The sequence below is a fragment of the Leptidea sinapis genome, chromosome 24 (genome assembly GCF_905404315.1).
Source record: "Leptidea sinapis chromosome 24, ilLepSina1.1, whole genome shotgun sequence".
NCBI classification, from domain to species: Eukaryota; Metazoa; Arthropoda; class Insecta; order Lepidoptera; family Pieridae; genus Leptidea; species Leptidea sinapis.
The window spans coordinates 6,673,841-6,694,672 of record NC_066288.1 but is presented as its reverse complement, the minus strand read 5'-3'; the positions used below and the strand labels follow the sequence as shown (position 1 = coordinate 6,694,672).

Genomic DNA, 20,832 nt, shown 5'->3' with positions numbered 1-20,832 from the left:
ATAAACTTTGAGACCAATGTAGGCGACACGTGGGCTAGCGCGGTAATAAATAACTTTTCCAATCCCATTAATCAAACTTTCGCAAACGAGAATATTTGTTACGAACTATATTGTAATAATTTACTCTGTGTCCATATAACTAGCTTTTTAACAACCTACTTTGCAATCATATTTTATTCTAACTCTTAAAAATTACGGATGGTAAATGGTAATAATAAATGGTACCATCTTATTACGGATGGTAATAGATGGTAATAACTATTATAATAGTTTTGAAGTGTTACTCTATCTTCATGTGTCATGTCTCTAGGCGTGGGTTGATTTCTAAAACAGACCACTAGTGGAGTTTACCAGTGGGAGGCTGCTTTGCAAAGAATGCCGGCTAGATTACGGGTACCACAACGGCGCCTATTTCTGCCGTGTAGCAGTAATGTGTAAAAATTACTGTGTTGCGGTCTGACGGGCGCTGTTGCTAGTAAAATTGCTCTATAAATGAGACTTTACATCTTATGTCTTAAGGTGACGAGCGCAATTGTAGTGCTGCTCAGTTTTTTTTTGGTTTTTTTAAGAAATCTGAGCGGCACTGCATTGCAATGGGCAGGGCGTATCAATTACCATCAGCTGAACGTACTGCTTATATCGTCCCTTATTATGATAAAAAGACTAGTACCTTACTACTTGGCTTATACGCTAATAAAATTGAATTTTCGCTATTTTATCGGTCTCTTCAATTACACTCGCGGGAGTTTTTTTTTACTACTGATTTACAAATTTTTTAGGGAATAGTCTACCTGAGGCTTTCATTTTGAGCCAACTGTATATTTCAATTCTCCTAAGCTTATCTGTCTATCTTCAATCATTCTCTCAATGTATCTATAAAAACCTAATACTTACTTCACTTTTCTCTAATTAATGTAGGAGTGGTAGTGCAATGTTGGGTCCTCACGGACACAACCAAATTGGGCCGGCACGCGCGGAGAAATACCACTCCCCCACTCGAAACCGTCGTGAAATAGCGGCTATGCCGCTGTGTTTCGTCCGGTTAGTGGTGTATCCGGAGGCCTACACCCCCCCTCCTACACAAATGGCAGCACAGACTAAAACGAGACTACTCCAGGACGGTACCAGGCTATGCAGCCCTGGAGAATCCGTCTCTGGGCGTCCACAATTAGGGCCTGTACCTAACAGTGGTTGCCCAGGCTGCCCCGCGTATTCTGGAGGGGGCAAATCTACGCTGACTCGGGGCAAACAGAGCAGGAGGCTCAAACCACCCACCTCCACACTCGCTGTGGACTTTTGCAACATCAGGGGGCTTCGCTCAAATTTAAATGCCGTCCACTTTCACCTGGAGACGGCGAAGCCGGCCCTGCTCTTTTTATCCGAGACACAGATATCCTCCCTGGCTGATTCATCTTACCTTTCCTACCCGGGGTATAATTTGGAACACTCCTTTATACCACGGGACGTGCGTTTGTGCGTTTACGTCAGGAAGGATGTCTGTTCTCGACGCCTGAGTTTTCTTGAAGGACAGGAGCTATCCATCATCTGGCTGCGTGTAAAGTGCGATGACCATCCGCGAATCTACGCATGCCTGAGGTCCCATAGCGGTAACGCAGAGACTGACCGGCTCCTCGAACACATCCAAATGGCTACAGATTCCGTGTTGGAGCAGATCCCCATTGCAGAGATCGTGTTTCTTGGCGATTTTAACGCCCACCACGCCGAATGGCTAGGCTCACGTACCACCGATCATGCAGGGAGATCTATTCACGACTTCGCCCTAGCATATGGTCTGACGCAACTGGTTATTGCGCCAACGCGAATCCCAGATGTGCAAGATCATACACCTTCACTGTTGGACCTTCTGTTGACCTCACATCCGGACGGCTACCTAGTTTCCATTGACCCTCCTCTGGGATCGTCGGACCACTGCCTGATCCGGAGCACCGTGCCGATCACGCGCCCAACACGGCCCCGCTTCTTAGGCTGTCGCCGCGTGTGGCACTATAGGTCAGCAGAGTGGGACGAGATGCGGTGCTTTTTTGCATCCTACCCGTGGAGGCAGATCTGTTTTTCGCTGGGAGATCCAGATGCCGCTGCTGATGCTGTTGCTGATGTGGTACTGCAAGGTTTGGAACTCTTCATTCCATCCTCCTCTGTGCCTATCGGTGGCAGGTCCCAACCATGGTTTGACCGCTCCTGCAAAATGGCTTCTCGCCGAAAGCAGGAGTGCTATCAGGCTTGGGTCAATGCGGTGTTATCTAAGGATGTGAATTCCAGCGAACTTAAAAAACACTTCAATCATGCCTCCAGGTCCTTCAAAAGAGTTATTGCTGACGCGTCGAAGCGCGCGCGCGAGTCGAAGCACATTGGCAGAATTGGCGAGAGATTTGCACGCCTTCCCTCGGGAACTCGTGCGTTTTGGTCGCTCGCCAAGTCTGTCCAAGGAAACTTCTGCCAGCCAGCCATTCCGCTACTGCACAGGGATGATGACTCGCTGGCCCATGACGCGAAAGAAAAAGCTGATCTCCTGGGCTCCCTCTTCGCGTCCAACTCGACTCTGGATGACCAATATGCACCACCACCGCATATTCCGCGGTGCGATTCATATATGCCGGAGGTAAAAATCCGGTATGGTGCCGTGCTTAAGGCGCTTCTCACCTTGGACATTCACAAATCGAGCGGGCCCGATGGCATTCCCCCGATAGTGCTGCGGACATGTGCTCCGGAACTGGCGCCGGTCCTTACCCGTCTTTTCCGGCTCTCCTACTCATCAGGCGTAGTCCCGAAATTATGGAAGGCGGCTTTAGTGCACCCGATCCCTAAGAAAGGTGTACGCTCAGATCCGTCCAACTACCACCCCATTGCCATTACCTCCATTTTCTCCAAAGTAATGGAGTCGATCATCAACCGCCAGCTCTTGGGATAACTAGAGGGGCACCAGCTGATCAGCGTCTGCCAGTACGGTTTCCGTCAGGGTCGCTCAGCTGGTGATCTTCTTGCGTACCTCACCCATAAATGGGCGCAAGTGGTTGAGTTGAAGGGAGAGCCGTTGGCGGTGAGTTTGGACATAGCGAAGGCCTTTGATTGGGTGTGGCATAAAGCGCTTATAGCGAAACTGCCATCCTATGGGCGTCCCGAGAAGTTCTGCAAATGGGTCACTAGCTTTTGGGCTGATCGGAGCATCAAGGTTGTTATCAACGGTGCATGCTCCGATTTAAAACCCATAAACTCTGGTGTCCCGCAAGGCTGTGTGCTATCCCCTACGCTGTTTCTTCAGCATATCAATGATATGCTGCAAATCAGCAATATTCATTGCTATGCATACGACAGCACGGGGTACGCTTCCTACACCGGCCATGCCAACATGTCCCGGGATAGTGTCGACGAGAACCGGATCAAGCTTGTGTCTGAAATCGAGACTATGCTTTGCAAAGTCTCGGAATGGGGCCGACAAAATTTAGTCCAATTCAACCCCAAGAAGACACAAGTTTGTGCGTTCACCACTAAAAAGTCTCCCTTTGTCGTATCCCCTCGATTCGAGATCACTCCTCTAACTGCCACAGCCTGTATTGGCATACTTGGCGTCGATATATCGAGCTACGTTCAGTTCCGTGGTCACTTGGAAGAGAAGGCTAAACTGGCCTCTAAAAAGCTTGGTGTACTCAGTAAGGCGAGACAGTACTTCACTAAAAGCCACCGCCTGCAACTTTATAAGTCGCAAATTCGGCCTCACATGGAGTACTGTTCTCACCTCTGGGTGGGTGCTCCCCAGTACCAGCTTCTTCCATTTGACCGCATACAACGAAGTGCGGCTCGAATCGTCGACGATCAAGTCATCTCCGATCGGCTTGATTCTCTAGCATTGCGTAGAGATGTGGGTTCTCTCTGCATCGTCTACCGCATTTATCACGGGGAGTGCTTAGAGGAGCTGTTCGGGTTGATTCCAGCGGCCGAATTCCACCATCGGACATTACGTGCAAAGTACCATCCGCATCACGTAGACATCTGGCATTCCACAACCGCGCGTTTTCTTCGAAATTTCTTGCCTCGCACAGCCACTTTGTGGAATCAACTACCGGCAGCGGTCTTCCCGAACAGATACGACTTAGGGACCTTCAAGAAAAAAGCATACTCCCACCTTAAAGGCCGGCAACGCATTTCTTGACACACCTGTAGTTGCGGATGTCCATGGGCGGTTGCCTCACCTCTCCCCATCCCGTGAGCCTCTTGCCCGTTTGCCCCCTCTCATATAAAAAAAAAAAAGGTTTGTCAGACCAATAATAGAATGGCTTCAGAGCAAGGGAGATTTCACATATCTACTTCACTTATACTTCCCTCGAGTCCCTTTCTTTACCTTCATGCCTCTTTTGACAAACCTTAATTTGACAACGAATGCCTCCTAGCTAAAATAACCAAAGCAATTGTTTAGATCTCCATATCGATAATTTATTTTATTTTATTAGTAAAACAATCATAAATAGGTTAAAAAATATCTGTAAGCCATTGACAGTTTTCACATCTAAGGTTGTTTAATGTGATGTAAGTACTAGCTGATGCCCGCGACTTCGTCCGCGTAGATAAGGGGTTTTTAAAAATAATAAACAAGTTTGGAATTGAAGATTATCTCATACCCAACATATTATTTTATGAATCTTATTTCGAGGAAGATTGCTATGGCAAACTAAACCTACTTTTGGTATAGTTACAGCTCATCGCAGTTTTATATAAATCCCGCAAAAACAATGGATTTTTCCGTGATAAAATGTAATCTATGTCCTTTCCCAAGCTCCAGTCTATCGCTGTATCAAATTTCATCAAAATCGGTTCAGGAGCTTCGGAGTAAAAGCGTTACAAGCAAACATACATTCACATTTATACATTAGTAAGGATTGGTCACGAAATTTACTATATAACAGTTATATTACATTTAAATAACAGACATTATGATTCAAACAATAATGTTATGGACTCAACAACGTACCTTTCGTGAGACCCTCCCTCGGCTTAGAGGAATTTCTTAATCAAATTAATTCATTAAGCTTCGTTGATCACATAACTTATTAAGGCTGATTGCATTATTATTGTGAAATTTATAATATTTTAGCATTTTAAATTTTTAGGTGGTAATGTGTGTAATTAAAAAACATGGTATGTAATGTACCATACATTACATATAATATATATATAAATACAAAGGTATGCCAGTGTATAATATTATGTTTAACTATAACCACTGTTGAAAGAAGATACACAGAATTTTATAGATTTACTAGCTGACCCAGCAAACGTTGCGTTGTATTGCCGATATTAAAATCGCGATACAAAAGTAACTGTTGATCGTAGATAGGTGAAAATTTGAAGTATAATTAATAAGGACTCATAATCAAAAAAATTGAAAAAAAAACAATTTGGCGTGGACCATCCTTAACATTTAGGGGGATGAAAAATAGATATTGTCCGATTCTCAGACCTACCCAATATGCACTCGAAATTTCATGAGAATCGGTCAAGCCGTTTCGAAGGAGTTTAACTACAAACACCGCGACATGAGAATTTTATACATTAGATAAACAAATTAAAGATTTAAAAATAAATATCTGTATTTATAGAAAACTGCATAAAATCAGCTTCTTTACGTGGTGTTTGAAGGACGCTACGATACGAGCACTATCAAAAGCACGAACACCTTCCTAAAAGGCTGGCAACGATCCTGTGATTTCTCTGGTTTTGCTGGAGAGAGGGTGGAGGTAGCCACTTAACATCAGATAGCATCAATTTTAAAACAATGGAACTAAAATTATTATCTTACACATTTTCAAATTGTTTGTATATTTAAGTGATCTCCCTCACTTCTAGGATCAAATATAGAAAATAAATTTGTACCAAAATTAATGCTCGATGTGGGACTCGAACCTCCACCACAGAGTTGAACAAGACGTACCAAAATTACGGTCGATTCATCACTTCGACGATTCGCACTGTAGGAACTCGGAAGGAACCCGAGAGGCGCGGATTCGAGTCCCGCATCGTCCATGAATTTTGTGAACAATTTAATAGTCTCAGGCAAATCAAACGCCACAATATATAAATGCTTATTGTTGAAATACTAAAAATGCATTAATTTATTTCCGTCAAAGATTCTATCGTCATATCTGAAATTTCCAATTTAACCAACTTGAAAGTGTATCTATATATTTACTGTTGTTAAATAGTTTCATTAAGTAAAATCAAGTTCTAAAGTAACAATTATAATTAGATAAAAATTACAGTGCACTCGAAATAATATAATTTTTATCCATCTTTGCAATAAATTCAAGATAAATGGACAATAAACTATTATGTTACTGAAATAAAATTTCTGATACCCAAAACATATATTACTATATTTACAATACTATGATTACCTTAAATTAAAACTATCATTACGGGGAAGCATACCAAGAGTACTGTCAGCATTTCCACGATGGATAGCTAGGCTGATCCGTTGACCGAAATAGCTGCCAGCGCTTGGATTGCCAGTAGCCCTATTGTGTGAAGATGGTTTCGACACCAAACGGCACAAAGATGCAAGACTCACTGATATCGACATATTTGTAACGTTTTGTTTCTTCGGCAGTCGAAGCAGCAGCCCCAGCACCGACTGACGAAACTTGGGCATGAGAAGTAGCCAGAGTGTCGACGCAATTCGCGTCCCACACCAGCGCCCTTTTTAAACACGTCATTGCTTTTAAATTATAATTTTTTTCTTTCTATAATAGTTGTAAACTTTAAAACGTAATACTAAAGAGAAACTTACATTAATATCTGCTCCAGTGATATTATAAAACTCGTAAGGTGGGTCTCTTCCTCGCACGTACTGCATAATGCGTTGGCTGTTCTTGAAGAAAACCACCTGTGTGGAAAATTGGAATTTAATATACGGAATAAACGTAATATTCCATTTAGATAAGAGATATTGGAGGGAACCGAAGCGTAATGCTATCGTGTTCCTCTATTATGAACAGGAATATTTTTAAACAGGTCAACGTAGAAAATTGGATCTTCTACAAGATTCTTCTCTGCAACTTTAAATTCTAAGGCTGAGATCTAAAGAGCGTACTTAGAATATGCTCAGACTTTACTTATGTAAAACTCAGCTGAGTTCAAGCTTAAGGCAAATTTTGATTTACTTTTTATAGTCATTTAACAGCTGTGGATAATCACAGCATAAGCTGGTTACTGAGCGGCACTACAACTGCGCTCGTCACCTTGAGACATAAGATGTTAAGTCTCATATGCCCAGTAATTTCACTAGCTACGGCGCCCTTTAGACCGAAACACAGTAAAGCTTACACATTACTGCTTCACGTCTGAAATAGGCGCCGTTGTGGTGCCCATAATCTAGCCGGAATCCTATGCAAAATAGCCTCCCACTGGTAAATATGCTTGCTCAGACATTACTTACGTAAAACTTAGCTGTACTTGATTCAGTACTTACTAGCTGATCCGACACACGCAGATCTATCAATAGAAAATAAATATATGTAAGTATTCGGGAATAATGTAGGTCTTAACCCATCGAAAATGTGTGATCAAAGTTAAATATGAAACAAAAACGTATTTCTGAATGATTATAGATATAGATTATAGATATAGTTATAAACAGCTTTTACATTATGGCCTTATAATTGCCCATTTATTAAAGTATTAAAATGGATATATGACTTGTATGAGATAAATGTTATGTTCTGGCACAGATTGATGCCTCAGTGATTCCCAGATGAGGTCACGTGGGACATGATCGCCTTTTCAAGGTCTATAAAAACCATATGGAGATTAGATTTATTAGATTTGGCCTTTTCAAGTAGTATCCGAACCGTTTGAATAGCATCTGGGGAGCTTCTCTCTGATACAAAACCACATTGATTTGGCGTTACGTTTATTAAAATATGTTTCAATCTATTGTACATCACTCTTTCCCAAATTTTTTGTAGGTGTGACATTAGTTTTATGGTCCGATAGTTACTGCATTCTCTAACATCTCCCTTCCCATTGTAAAATGGTATGAGATAGCTATTACGCCACGAGTCTGGTAATCCCCGAATCAGCTTGTTAAATAGTTGTTGTAGCCAAACTACTCCATTATCTCTCAGCTGCTTCCAGACTTCTACTGGTATTTCATCTGGCCCTGGAGCTTTCTTATTTTTCATTTGCTGTACTGCCTCTTTAACTCTACGGCTGATATTTCTAGAGGTGGCCCCTGTACTGTTTCAGGCCTGCTGTAGTTGTAATTTCTGGGATGGGATACGTTTAATAACTTTTTGGAATACTCTGTCCATCTGTTGGTAATGGCTCTGTCTTCTGTAAGCATTTTGTTATGACTATCGTTAATGTATTTAACATTACAAATATCTTTTGTATTGTTGTGACGTGTTTTAGCTATTTTGTGTATATCTATTTCTGACTTGGCAGAGTCTAATTGGTTGTAAAAGTGAGAGTTTGTTTTCGCTATGTATGTTGCAATCTGTCTTTTTGTTTCCTTTTTGATTTTCTTTTAGTTTTCATAGTCAGTTTTATCTTTGGTCAACTTTGAAAAATACTTTCTTGGTTTTTACCGTTTCTTTTATTTCTGAGCTCCACCATATCATTTCTTTATTTGGTTCTTTTTTGCTTCTTGTGCGGCCTAGGTGTTCTTCTGCTTTGCCATTACATAATCTTTCAAATTTTACCCATATTTCATTGCGTGTCATATGTATGGTATCCATAGAGCTTAAGTTTTCAGAAAGTTGCGCTGTGAATAGTTTTTCAATTGGTTATTTTAAAGATTTACATTGAATTTTTGGTGTTAATTTACGATTTTTTTTATAGGTTTACAAAGCTTGTACCCTGTGACTAGTAATCTATGCTGAGTGGTGAGTGGTTCTCCCGGTATGACCTTGCAGTCTTTGTAATTTCCTAGATGTTTACGTCGCCCTAGAAAAAAGTCTATCTGAGAGGCGTGTCCCCCACTTTTATATGTTACTTGGTAGGACGTTTTCATTTTAAAAAAGGTATTGATGATGGCCAGGTCACAGCTGCATGCGAGTTGTAGAATAGTATCTCTGTCGCTGTTGCGGGTACCATAACCATAGCCTCCATGCCATCTTTCTGAGTTTGTGTTGCTGCTTCCAACATGACCATTTAAATCACCACCCAGATGTACTGTCTCTTCTTGCTGTATATTTTTTAGTAAGCTGTGAAGATCATCCCAAAAAGCATCCTTTTCAGTCTCTACGATGCCGGATTGTGGTGCATATGCAGATATAATGTTGAAATATGGTTGTTTGTCTAGGGCTATCTTTACAGCCATAAGTCTGTCGCTTACCCTTTCAGTCTTTATTAGTCTCTGAGATAGATTTCCAGACAGAATTATTCCGACGCCATTTTTACCGCTGATGGTTCCGTTAAAGATTAGTTTGTACCCATGGCCTATAAATTTTGATTATGCCCCCTTCCGCCTGGTCTCTTGCACCGTCGCTTACGGGGGACGCCCTAACATTTATGTGGCTTCGACCGTCGCTTAAGGGGGACGCCCTAGTATTAGTGCTCATTATCTTATTTTGTGCTTTCATATTTTGAGGACAAGGAAAGTGAAGTGACTATGTAGTTTTATGTCCAGTTGCCACCTGACGCCAAGGCACAAATCCTGCTTAGGACTGTGAGTGCTGCAGTTGGACCCGAGGGTCTCATCATCTCATCGCCACCGACTCTTTTACATCGCTGTGCCTGGTGCTGTAACTCCAACATGACCCTTATCACCCCAATATGTGGAGTTGGCTCATTGTTGGGTATGTCTCTTTCACCTGCTTTGCCGTTCCAATGCACTGCATTTCCACCTTCGCAGCCGTTGAGGGCTATACCCGTAGCCCTGAACAAGGGTTCCACGTTATACCCCGCCGGACTGGGCCCACCCCCGCGACATGGACGTGCCAGACAGGAGCTATCACAGTGTGAAATAGAGAAGGCTACCTCTATTCCCCCTGGAGCCGGCTTAATGGTCTCGTGTATTGTCCGAGCCAAGGGCCTAAAATTATCTGATGATTAGTTTTATTGCAATAAGAGGAAATCGATGAATGATTTATGCAAAACGCGGACTTCTTTACTTATTTGTTATGAGAGACGGCATGCATTTTTAGATGCGTGACAGCTATCATTGGATGACAGCAGACAGTGTATTATACGGGAATTTTAAAACGTCAAATAATAGTTATTGTGATGACGCAAGAAATTGTTTATCTGAATTATGTTTGGCTTATAGTCTGAGTTCTTCCTAAGTCGTCGTTATGGGCGACTTAACCTTAAGCTTTGTTTATAACTGACTTGGACTTAACTCTTCAGATGAATCTGAGCAACTTTACTCTAGATGAGTCTAAGCAAAGTGTCAATACGCTCAATAGATCTCAGACTAAGTATTTTATTGTCAAATTCTGTACATACCTGTATCCTATAATTCTGCAATCAAGTACAGCCAAAAGTATTGTTACAAAAAAAAGTCTAAATAAATAGTCTGGTCATAAATATTGTTCCAACTGAAAATTGGAATTTCAGTTTTGCATTTATTCAAATTTGGAACGCCTTTATAATAAAAGGCACTTCGAACAATTCATAAAGTTTTATTCGAGGTTAATTACATGAAATTGAAATTCTTCCAATTATTTAATTTCCCTGCTTCACTCTTCTTTTTTTTCTGATTAGTGACGAATTGTAGGAATTGATTTAAGGCATTCCTCGTATACTGACGATAGTTTGGAATATTACATATGTATAGTAGGAAGTTTCTTAGAATAAGCTACCGTTTAGATCGATATATTATTTTCTGCCGCCGATTATTATTATAATAATAATAGTAATAAAACCTTTTAATTGATTTTCCATTTCATTTTGTACATTTTAGTGTTACTATGAATGTTAGTATGATTAGTTGACAAATATGATTATTTTATTTTAACTTTTATATTAGTAAGTTATAATGCATGTGCTATGTTAGTTTACTTCATAAATTTCAAATGGATGCCAGTTGGGTAAAGACCTCCTCCATTCCTTTCTATATTTCCCTTTTTCGAGCCAGCAGTTCTGCCAATCTCTGTAATCTCATAGGTCGACCTTTTATGCGGTCTGCCCACATTTATCTTTCCTGCAGGTCCCTTCCATGTTGTGGTCTGAATGGTCCATGTAGCATCTGTTAGTCGGGAAATATGTCCGGCCCATTGCCACTTTAGTTTTAATGCTTGACTTAAGGCATCAGTTAGTTTTGTTTTCTTCCTTATCTTCTGGCTATGTACCTCATTAATTTTCCTTAATTTAACCATGCTTCTTTCCATTCCGCGCTGACATGTCCTAATTAAGTGTTGTAATTTTTTGGTAAACAACCATGTTTGGCAGTCATTATCCATTACCGTTTTTTTGGGATCAAAACTGTAGTTTCCTTTTAAAATTTCCTTTTCCGCCGATAATTACATACTTGATTTATTAATTCAGTAATTATTCGCTAAAGAATCCAAGAACATTCTTCATTTTTCGTTATAGGATTTTGGCAATTATTGTAACAACATTTACAGTGTTTGTAGTAGTTACGGCCTCTCGATATCTTAAAAGTCTTCGATAGAGGCAGTATAACTATAACAATCGATATTATAATATATGAACATGCAGATAATTCTCACTTATGCAAGCTCATCACTTCTGCAATACCATTTTCTTTAAGCACCATTTCATTTTACATTTTTAATAATGATCTCCAACAATTTTATTTTTAATAATACATTCGTTCCAAATTTGAATACAGATTTCTGTCTCTCGATTCAGATTTTATTATTTTACAAAGCTTTCTCTTCTTACAGTGAAATTCATTTCTTTTGTTTTCTTCTTAGATAATTTATACGTGTAGATAGACCCTTTTGCTGCTAGACAACCGATGAAGACAGACCAGGTTTATTTATTACTTTAGTGTGACAAGTTACGTCTAACACTCGCGATCTGTATGGCATATGTCATAAAGACTGAATATTAACCAAAATTTATTTAGACGTATAAATGATCTAAGGTTTTCTTCATCCATAAAGATGAAAAACTTTCCATAATATCAAGTCATATTACAGTTACATTACTTATTCAACATAATATAAAAAATAATGAGATACTCAGTAACTTTCATGCTTGGCTAGTCAATGTCTACTTGGTAATGTCTCTTGTAAGAATGTTTTCTCAGATTTCAGTGTTATATATATAAGATATATTGTTAAAACTATTTTACCATACACCATAACTAATATTTCGCGTAACAATGTTTATGCGTACTATCAAATGTTTTTTTCTATTTTATTTTGCCTTCCCTTTGCAAAATATACATATGTACTAGAGTATTTAATTGAAGGTATGCGATATTAATACAAGCATTTTTGTTTACCATTCAGAGAAATTAAATACAAAAAATAGGTGCGGTGTATGTAAAAACAATGTCAAGAAAGATTCATATTGAACTGGGCTGGGTATTTATGTCAGATGCATAAGATCGATGGGCACAGGTCGTCACGGATTGGGTGCCTCAAGACGGGTAAAGACGTCGAGGCAGACCCCGAAAACGATGGCATGATGACCTGGATGCCTATAAGAAGAACTGGTCGGAGCTGGCACAGGACTGCGATAAATGGAGTAAGCCTTAGCCCAGAAGTGAGATCCGGAAGGCTAGTAAAAAAAATAAAAAGAGATAGCAGTCATGATTGCGTTTGGTGACGTTTACTGCTATTATTACTGAAAACATCGAGAAATATATAAGGCCACAAAAATTTAATGGATTTCAATTAAAATTTTGCAATGAAAGCATAGTTCTAGAAAGACTAACATCTGCGAACACGAGGAAAATAATTGAGTTTCGAGTTAACCTCTATTTTGAACAATGCACACACATTAACATAACGTCACACACAAATCGCGGGTGTAAGACGTAGCTTGTCACACGCACTAAAGTATTAAACCTGATCTGTTTTTATCGGTTATTTAACAGCAAAAGACTCTATACCTAGAGACTCTAGACCTGAGATTAAGGATTGGTCTCCGCTGCGTTCCAAATAGATATCGCAGGTGTAGTAGCAAAGTGCGGTAATTAATACTACGCCCAGGTGGGCGAACTCAAACCAGTCTCGAACAATGTGTGACGTTGACGTGCCACATGTTCTGTTAAACATTGCTTATAATTGAAACTTAAATACTGGGTTGCGTAGTAAAACTTTGTAAAAATAATACTTCAAATATCATATCACATTTTTTATGTTTCATTAATTTCAATGTAAAATAACACGAAGCGTATGTTAAAAAATTTGAAAGATGCCATTGAGTGTCAAGATGCCACGCACACAAGCAACTAATAGTTACCGTAATAAAAAAGCTATTGTTCTTAGGTGTTAGGTATAAATTATGTAAGAATTACCTTATATAAAGTTTCCGGGTCGACGTTATGGTTGCACCGTAGCGTGGCGCTGTGGCCGTGCACAACGAACCGCGGCGCTCGGAACTCCACCCACACTTCCGACATGCTTGACACTGAAAAACAGGCAAATTTAGTTTTTTATCCCTATATTAAAATAAATAAAAATAAAAAGCCTTTTTATTCCCATACTAAATTACATATTAAAGTTAAACTAGGAATGTGCTTCCTTGTGCGGTGTTTCAGAGACGAAACGACATGGGTACCTTCAAAAAAAGCGCATACACATTCCTTAACCTGTCCTCCTATACCATAAAAAAAAACTAAATCTAAAAATTAAAACAAACTTATAATTATTGTTAGTAAACTTAACTTAACTTAATTAACTTAATATTAGGCATATTATAAGAACTTAAAAAGAGAATAGTTTTATGTTAGTAATCTTTTTTTTCTATTTCTTAATTATTAATGTTTAAGTAGTAGTATGGGCCCCTCTTTGGATGAAGGCCTCCTCCATTTTTTTCCACTATACGGTCTTTGCCCAATATTAGCCTGAAATCTTCCATATCTCTACTAATATTATAAACAGGAAAAGTTTGTGAGATTGTAAGGATTAATCTCTGGTAGATCCAGAGTGTTTGCGCCATATTACATTTGCTAATTTCGGAACGAACTTGTAACCGTCAGTGTCAACGTTGTCAAGTTCTCGTTTCCACACCACCATCTCACCTTCCGCATCCCGTTCCCTGTACCCCTGCCTCATCCTGTACACTCTCTCGTCGGTAGATCACGAGCTCACACACTTGCGCAGCTCTCCGCGATCCACGTATTCGCGTAATTTTAATAGCGGACGCCACTAACACTAACGCTGCGGACCTAAATAACCTCATCTGTGACTAAGTGAGCTAACCACCAAACACGATCTAAACGAAGAAGAAAGGATTTATATACCTAAAGGCTTATTGTCTCCCTCGGGGGCTGAAGAAAAGCACCAACATTTACCATATCAATTCTCTCCGTCCCTATATATCTTACCTCACCCGCACACCCAGAGACATGAATGCACTATTATATTCTAAGCTTTTATCATATAATATTAATTATCACACGGTTGTCATTTAATAAGTTCGGTACAGTTTCGTGCTAGCTTTCGCATTTACACTGGTTACGCAAGTTTTTCACCTTACGGTCAGTAGGTACCTGGTACTAAACGAGACAAAATTTTTAATGTTTATGGATGCTAGTTTTACAGATGTGTTAGTAAGTGAAGTGTGTAGTATTTTGGTTTAAGACAATCCCTATGACAAATATTGATAAACAGCGTCATATTCACGTAGTTATACAATATTTTCTAATCTTATACTTACATATGTTTTTTGATTAATATAATCTTCAGAAAAAGAGTGCTTACTGCGTATATAAAATGTAATATTCCGATCTTTACTGAATTATTATGAAAATAAACATCACCAAAGTCGTATTGAAAAATCAGTATTTACTTGTGTAATTATTCTTTAGTTGGATTGTTGCATGGAAAAACACAATTTATTACAGAAAACGACACCATTATATTTTTAAGTAATATCCGCTAAAACACAACAAAACGACAAAAACACTAAATTTTAAACGCGGTCCAATTTGACAGGAGACTAATTGGAGATAGGACATTAAATTGTTTCGAAACGGTTTCATGGTCTCCATCTATTCCGTCTCTTTCTCACACTTAGTTTTTTAAGTAAGGATAGTTATCTCACTTTCACACAGAGTTCGTCTGTTTCGGTATTATACTAAGTTTATGTACTAAACTTAAGGTGCGGTCATACCTCAATATCCACTAAAATTGGTTTCTTGGAGAGTCGATTACAATAGAACGCAATGAAAATATTCCGACGCAAATAATATAGTGCGCAAAGAAAGACTTAAAGAAAAATTTGAACCGAAAAGAATGTTTATATATAATTTGAAATGTCCAATAATTTTTTTTAAAGTTGCTTCCCAAAAATAAACTTTGTAATTTAAAATCTCTGAATTTTCAGCGATAACAACATTCTTTCTTTAAAGAATTTAATAGAATTAGTATTTTTCTAAAATTTAAACCAAACAATTATTCAATTTAATATGTATGTATTGAATAAACAAAAGAAAACCAGTAAAATAAATGCCTATTTGCAGCTGAGCCTACTATTGGTTGTAGCGTTTACAATCCAAGTCAGTCCGCGCCTTAAGACGTCATTGAATTCTTTTCAGCGGTATGAGGCAATATTAGCGTTAGTGCCAGTTGACATTTAAACGTTGAGCTCCAGGAATTAACTTTTAGCACTCAAATTAAAAAGCGGCCAAGTGCAAGTCGCACTCGCCCATGAAGCGTTCCATAGCAGTTTTTTTTTTCAATTAAGTTATTGATAATACGATTTATGACGCATAAAAAAAACTACTTACAAGATCTCGTACAAACCAATTTTTGGTGGATGTTTGCATGGTAATGTACATCATTTTTTTTAGTGTTTTTATTCTCTTATTTTAGAAATTACAGGGGGGAGGGCAGACTTTTACCACTCTGGAAGACTCTCTCGCGCAAATCGTCAGTTTTGAAATTCCATTCCATGTATTATATTACATTATGTATGTTACATGTATGTATTCCCCGAAATTTATTGTAGTTTTTCTATTTTTGTGTGAAAATCTTAATGCGGTTTACAGAATGCATCTACTTACCATGTTTCAACAGTATTGTTCTTATAGTTTTAGAAAAAAGTGGCTGTAACATACGCGGACAGACAGACAAACATGGCGATCTATAAGGGTTCCGTTTTTTCCCATTTGGCTACGGAACCCTCAAAATGTGAAGAGTGCCATTTTACAAGATGGTTTCGATAATATGGTTTATCATTACTACCAAATTACTGTCGGTAATTGTAATAATCTGGCTAGAATCACCTACAGAATATATTAAGTGACCCATAAGAACTAGTGTACACAAAGCCAAATTAGGAGGGATGTTAGTCTTTAATGGCTTAGGGTTGCCATGAATTAACAGATAAGACACATATTACGCACCCCAAGTAACCACAGAGTAATAAAGATCCGATTCAGAAATACAAAACAAATAAATGGGTTTGAATATAAAATAACAATTAATGTTTGTTATTTTTTAGTGATATCCATCACATCTGGGGTTAGTAAATTCAATTTATACCAAAATTAATGAACGATGTGGGACTGGAATCCGTGCCTACTAACTGGGCTAATCGTTCGAGTAACACATCGATTGTAAATCTTGGTATCGACTCTCAGGTTGTGGCTCCATCTACAGGATCAACTTTACAGTTAATAACTTGCACAACCCTATTAGTTGCATAATATCCGGACAACCGAGCCTTGCTCGGATTTTTAAGAATATACATAACTTGAACAAAAAAAAACTAATAGGACATCTGGATTCGAATCGGGGTCTAATGCTTTCCGGTTCACCCAAAGTCCCATCTGAGCTTTTATAGTCTTGTATATAGTGGCGAAATTTACCTTTGTATTCTAATGTTATTGTACGTGGCTAACACTGAACATGTTTAGAACTGGCCAGTTAGAAACATTGCTAATGAAAACATTTTTTTGAATTTCAATTTTAGAATTCTTGGGTAACCTAATGTAACATAGTGCTGTGCGATGCATGTTTTCGAGATTCAGATTATATAATATATATATACATATACAAGAATTGCTCGTTTAAAGATATAAGATAAGGTTATTGAGTCGAGATCTTTCAAATCTTAATAGTTTGTTTAACAGTGTGTCATAACCTGAGAGTTGAACAAGACATAGGTACAAAGATTTACGATCGATGTGTCACTCGAACGGTTGGCTCAGTTGGTAAGAGCACTCGGACGGATGCCGAGAACGAGGGTTCGAGTTCCGCATCGTTCGTAAATTTTGATATAAATTAAATTTACAACAATTATTGTGCTGTGTGGAATAATTGCCAGCCATACCAAAATTTTTTTGTATATTTATAATAAAATTTGATTTGAAGATGGCGACTATAACCTTGTAAAAACGGAGATAGCCGAAATCTACTGTGTTTTAAGTTATTGTTCGCTTTCAAACTTAGGCGGATTATACTTCGTCTACATAATATTGTAATTACTATTTCAAACTTATGTAAAATCACTGCACGTTTCATACTCAACTAAATATAAATTATTACTTAGGCAGTACCGCCTCTTATTACGTAGTATTTACATCTTCTTAGGTACCCATGTCGTATCGTCCTAATACTTATAATTCTTTGATTGGTATAGTTTCAGTTTGAAAGAGTTTCCAAATTTAGATAATAATATCAATTCACTTTATTAATGCGTTGTTTCACTTATTATATATACTTATAGGATTGTTTGTATACTGCAAGTGATATAAAATAAGATAAACCTCGTTAAATATGTCGCCCCCTGGTGACTTATAAGCCACCAGTAGTAGGTTAGTAGTAGATACGTAATAGTTAGTGATTTAGTATTAATTGGATCATTCTAAGTGTTCGTAATTCAATTCATAAGCTTCTTTTTATGAAAATAAGGGACGAGACGAACAGGACGATCTGTTTTCGGTGATTGATGATACGCCCTGCCCATTACAACGCAGTGCCGCTTAGGATTATTGAAAAACCCAAAAATTCTGAGCGGCACTATAACTGCGTTCGTCACCTTGAGACATAAGTTTTCAAGTCTCATTTGTCCAGTAATTTCACTAGCAACGGTGCCCTTCAGACCGAAACACAGTAATGCTTATACATTACTACTTCACGGCAGAAATAGGCGCCGTTGTGGTACCCATTACCTAGCAGGCATCCGGTGCAAAGGAGCCTCCCACTGGTCGTTCAATCGTAAGTGATAAACGACCAGTGGGAGGCTTGAAAACTTATGTCTCAAGGTGACGAACGCAGTTATAGTGCCGCTCAGAATTTTTGGGTTTTTCAATAATCCTAATCGGCACTGCGTTGTAATGGGCAGGGCGTATCATCAATCATCGTCAACTGAACGTCCTGCTTGTCTCGTCCCTTATTTTCATAAAAAGAAGCTTATGAATTGAATTACGAACACTTAGAATGATCCAATTAATACTAAATCACTAACTATTACGTATCTACTACTAACCTACTACTGGTGGCTTATAAGTCACCAGGGGGCGACATATTTAACGAGGTATATCTTATTTTATATCACTTGCAGTATACAAACAATCCTATACCAATATATAAGAACAGTATAGATTTTAATGATCACGCAATAAAGGTCTTTGAAACTCAACACACATTCTCTCAGAACATGGCAATACTTCGTCTTACATCTTAATTAAAACTTTACTCCCTGAACATTACTTATACTTTAATGAACTTATTTATAACTTAATAAACAACCATTAATACGACAATTATTTATCGTCATAATTTTCATTCGAAGTGACTATTTGGTACTGGACGAATAAATTACATTTATCCGTAAATATATACAATTTTTTTAAAATTACGACATTATTATGGTGTACGTATATTGTCAAAGCCATGATATTATAATTTACCTTGTGACATTATAATTAATCGGTAGGTAATCGACTTTATTTCTTAAAATTAATGGGCTTGTTTTAGTGACATTATAATTTCACGGGTACACTATATTGATATTGTAAGACAACCACGTACTACAAAGCTGTGGAATGAACTTCCTTGTGTGGTGTTTCCGGGACGATACGACATGGGTACCTTCAAAAAAAGCGCGTACACCTTCCTTAAAGGCCGGCAACGCTCCTGTGATTCCTCTGGTGTTGCAAGAGAGTGTGGGCGGCGGTGATCACTTAACAACAGGTGACCCGGACGCTCGTTTGTCCTCCTATTCCATAAAAAAAATGATATTTCAAGAATTTTACTGGTCGTTACTTTATGAGGCTGTCGCTGATTGGTCGGTTTCTTGTATTTATTGTATAGTCATTTTATTTTTTAGTTATGCATTAGTGTAATCAACTAATTGTTATCTAATTGAATCGGCATTTGTTCACTAGTACCCAAAAACAAATTTACACTATTAATCACTACGCACAAGCCGAACGTAGCGTGCCGCGGCAGCGAACGGCGAGTGCCAGAACCGAATCGTCCCTTGTTCACTAGTATGTCCCAAAAATAAATTTTAATGATAATAAATTGTTTATCCAGTACACGTATTAATAATTATAAATTGTTCGTACAGTACCTAAACCTATTAATACACTCAGCCATTATCCTTAGCTTATAATATTTATAACAGACTTCAAAATCAGGAGGAGTATCTCAATTGGACGGAATTTTTAGTATATTTGTCACGTCATATTATTTTCGTCCGATTATGGAACCATCGTTTTTATTTAGTTTGAAAGCGTATAATCCTGACTTAGGCCAAATGTAAAATAAGTGTAGAAGAGTTAAAATGTTTATATCTTTAAAAAAATATCTTAATGAATCTTTAGGGCCTAGGTTATGAATAGCGCGAACAGCAATCTTCTGCAGCACAAAGATGGTTAATATCAGTTGTACTGCCCCATAACAATATAGCATAGAACATAATTGTATGAAAATAATTATTATAAACTAGTCGCTCCCTATCTATGTCAGTTAATTGTCTAATCTATTTACGGCCATTCCCAATATTCAGTCTATCACTTAGTTGAGATAAAAATCGTAACCATCGTTGACTTTTCTAGCCTAATAAACTTATCGACGGTTATTCACCTAATCCGTACACGCTATCTGTCAATGGGAGGACGTTTGCAATTCACGCGTCCCAATATAAGGCGATAAGAATGTCTTACGGCTCGGGTATATTGGGACAGATTCAGATTATTGACAGCTTATTACTGACAGTAGAAGGTAGTAATTTATCTCTATCTGTAGATAGTATATTGGGAACGGCCGTTAACCAAACGAAACCAAATCTATTTAATAGGAGCTGACCCGGCAAACGTTGTTTTGCCATATAAATAATTATTAGAGTTAGAATTTTTCTTGTAAATGTCAAAGAAAAAATAAACGTTGCCTACGTTACTCCTTATTACATCAGCTAGCTGCCAATAAAATTCCCGTCAAAATCAGTCAAGCCATTTCAGAGATCAGCCGAAACAAACAGACAGACAGAGAGACAAAAATTGTAATGTGTTTTGGTGTATATATATTCATATACATGCAGTAAAAATCGGTTATTTCAATGTTACAAACAGACACTCCATATTTATTTATATGTATATATATGCTACAGAACTAACAGGTCTATTAGCCAATTCTTCAATATAATTTGTAATTTGGATTTATTTATTTATTTTATTTATTTCTTATTAACAAATTACATATTATAGATAACAAATTTATTGTAAAT

At 38.1% G+C, this 20,832-nt stretch overlaps 1 protein-coding gene across 1 annotated transcript in view; it reads right to left on the bottom strand.

Annotated features, from left to right (window-relative positions):
* The window catches only part of LOC126971670 (uncharacterized), a 110,313-nt gene that overhangs the window by 20,037 nt on the left and 69,444 nt on the right, over positions 1-20,832 (bottom strand). Inside the window, exons 3-4 of the mRNA XM_050818058.1 lie at positions 13,448-13,560; positions 6,800-6,895 (exon numbers count right to left, since the gene is read on the bottom strand). Coding sequence (XP_050674015.1) covers positions 6,800-6,895; positions 13,448-13,560 — 209 coding nt within the window. The remainder of the gene's footprint in view (positions 1-6,799; positions 6,896-13,447; positions 13,561-20,832) is intronic.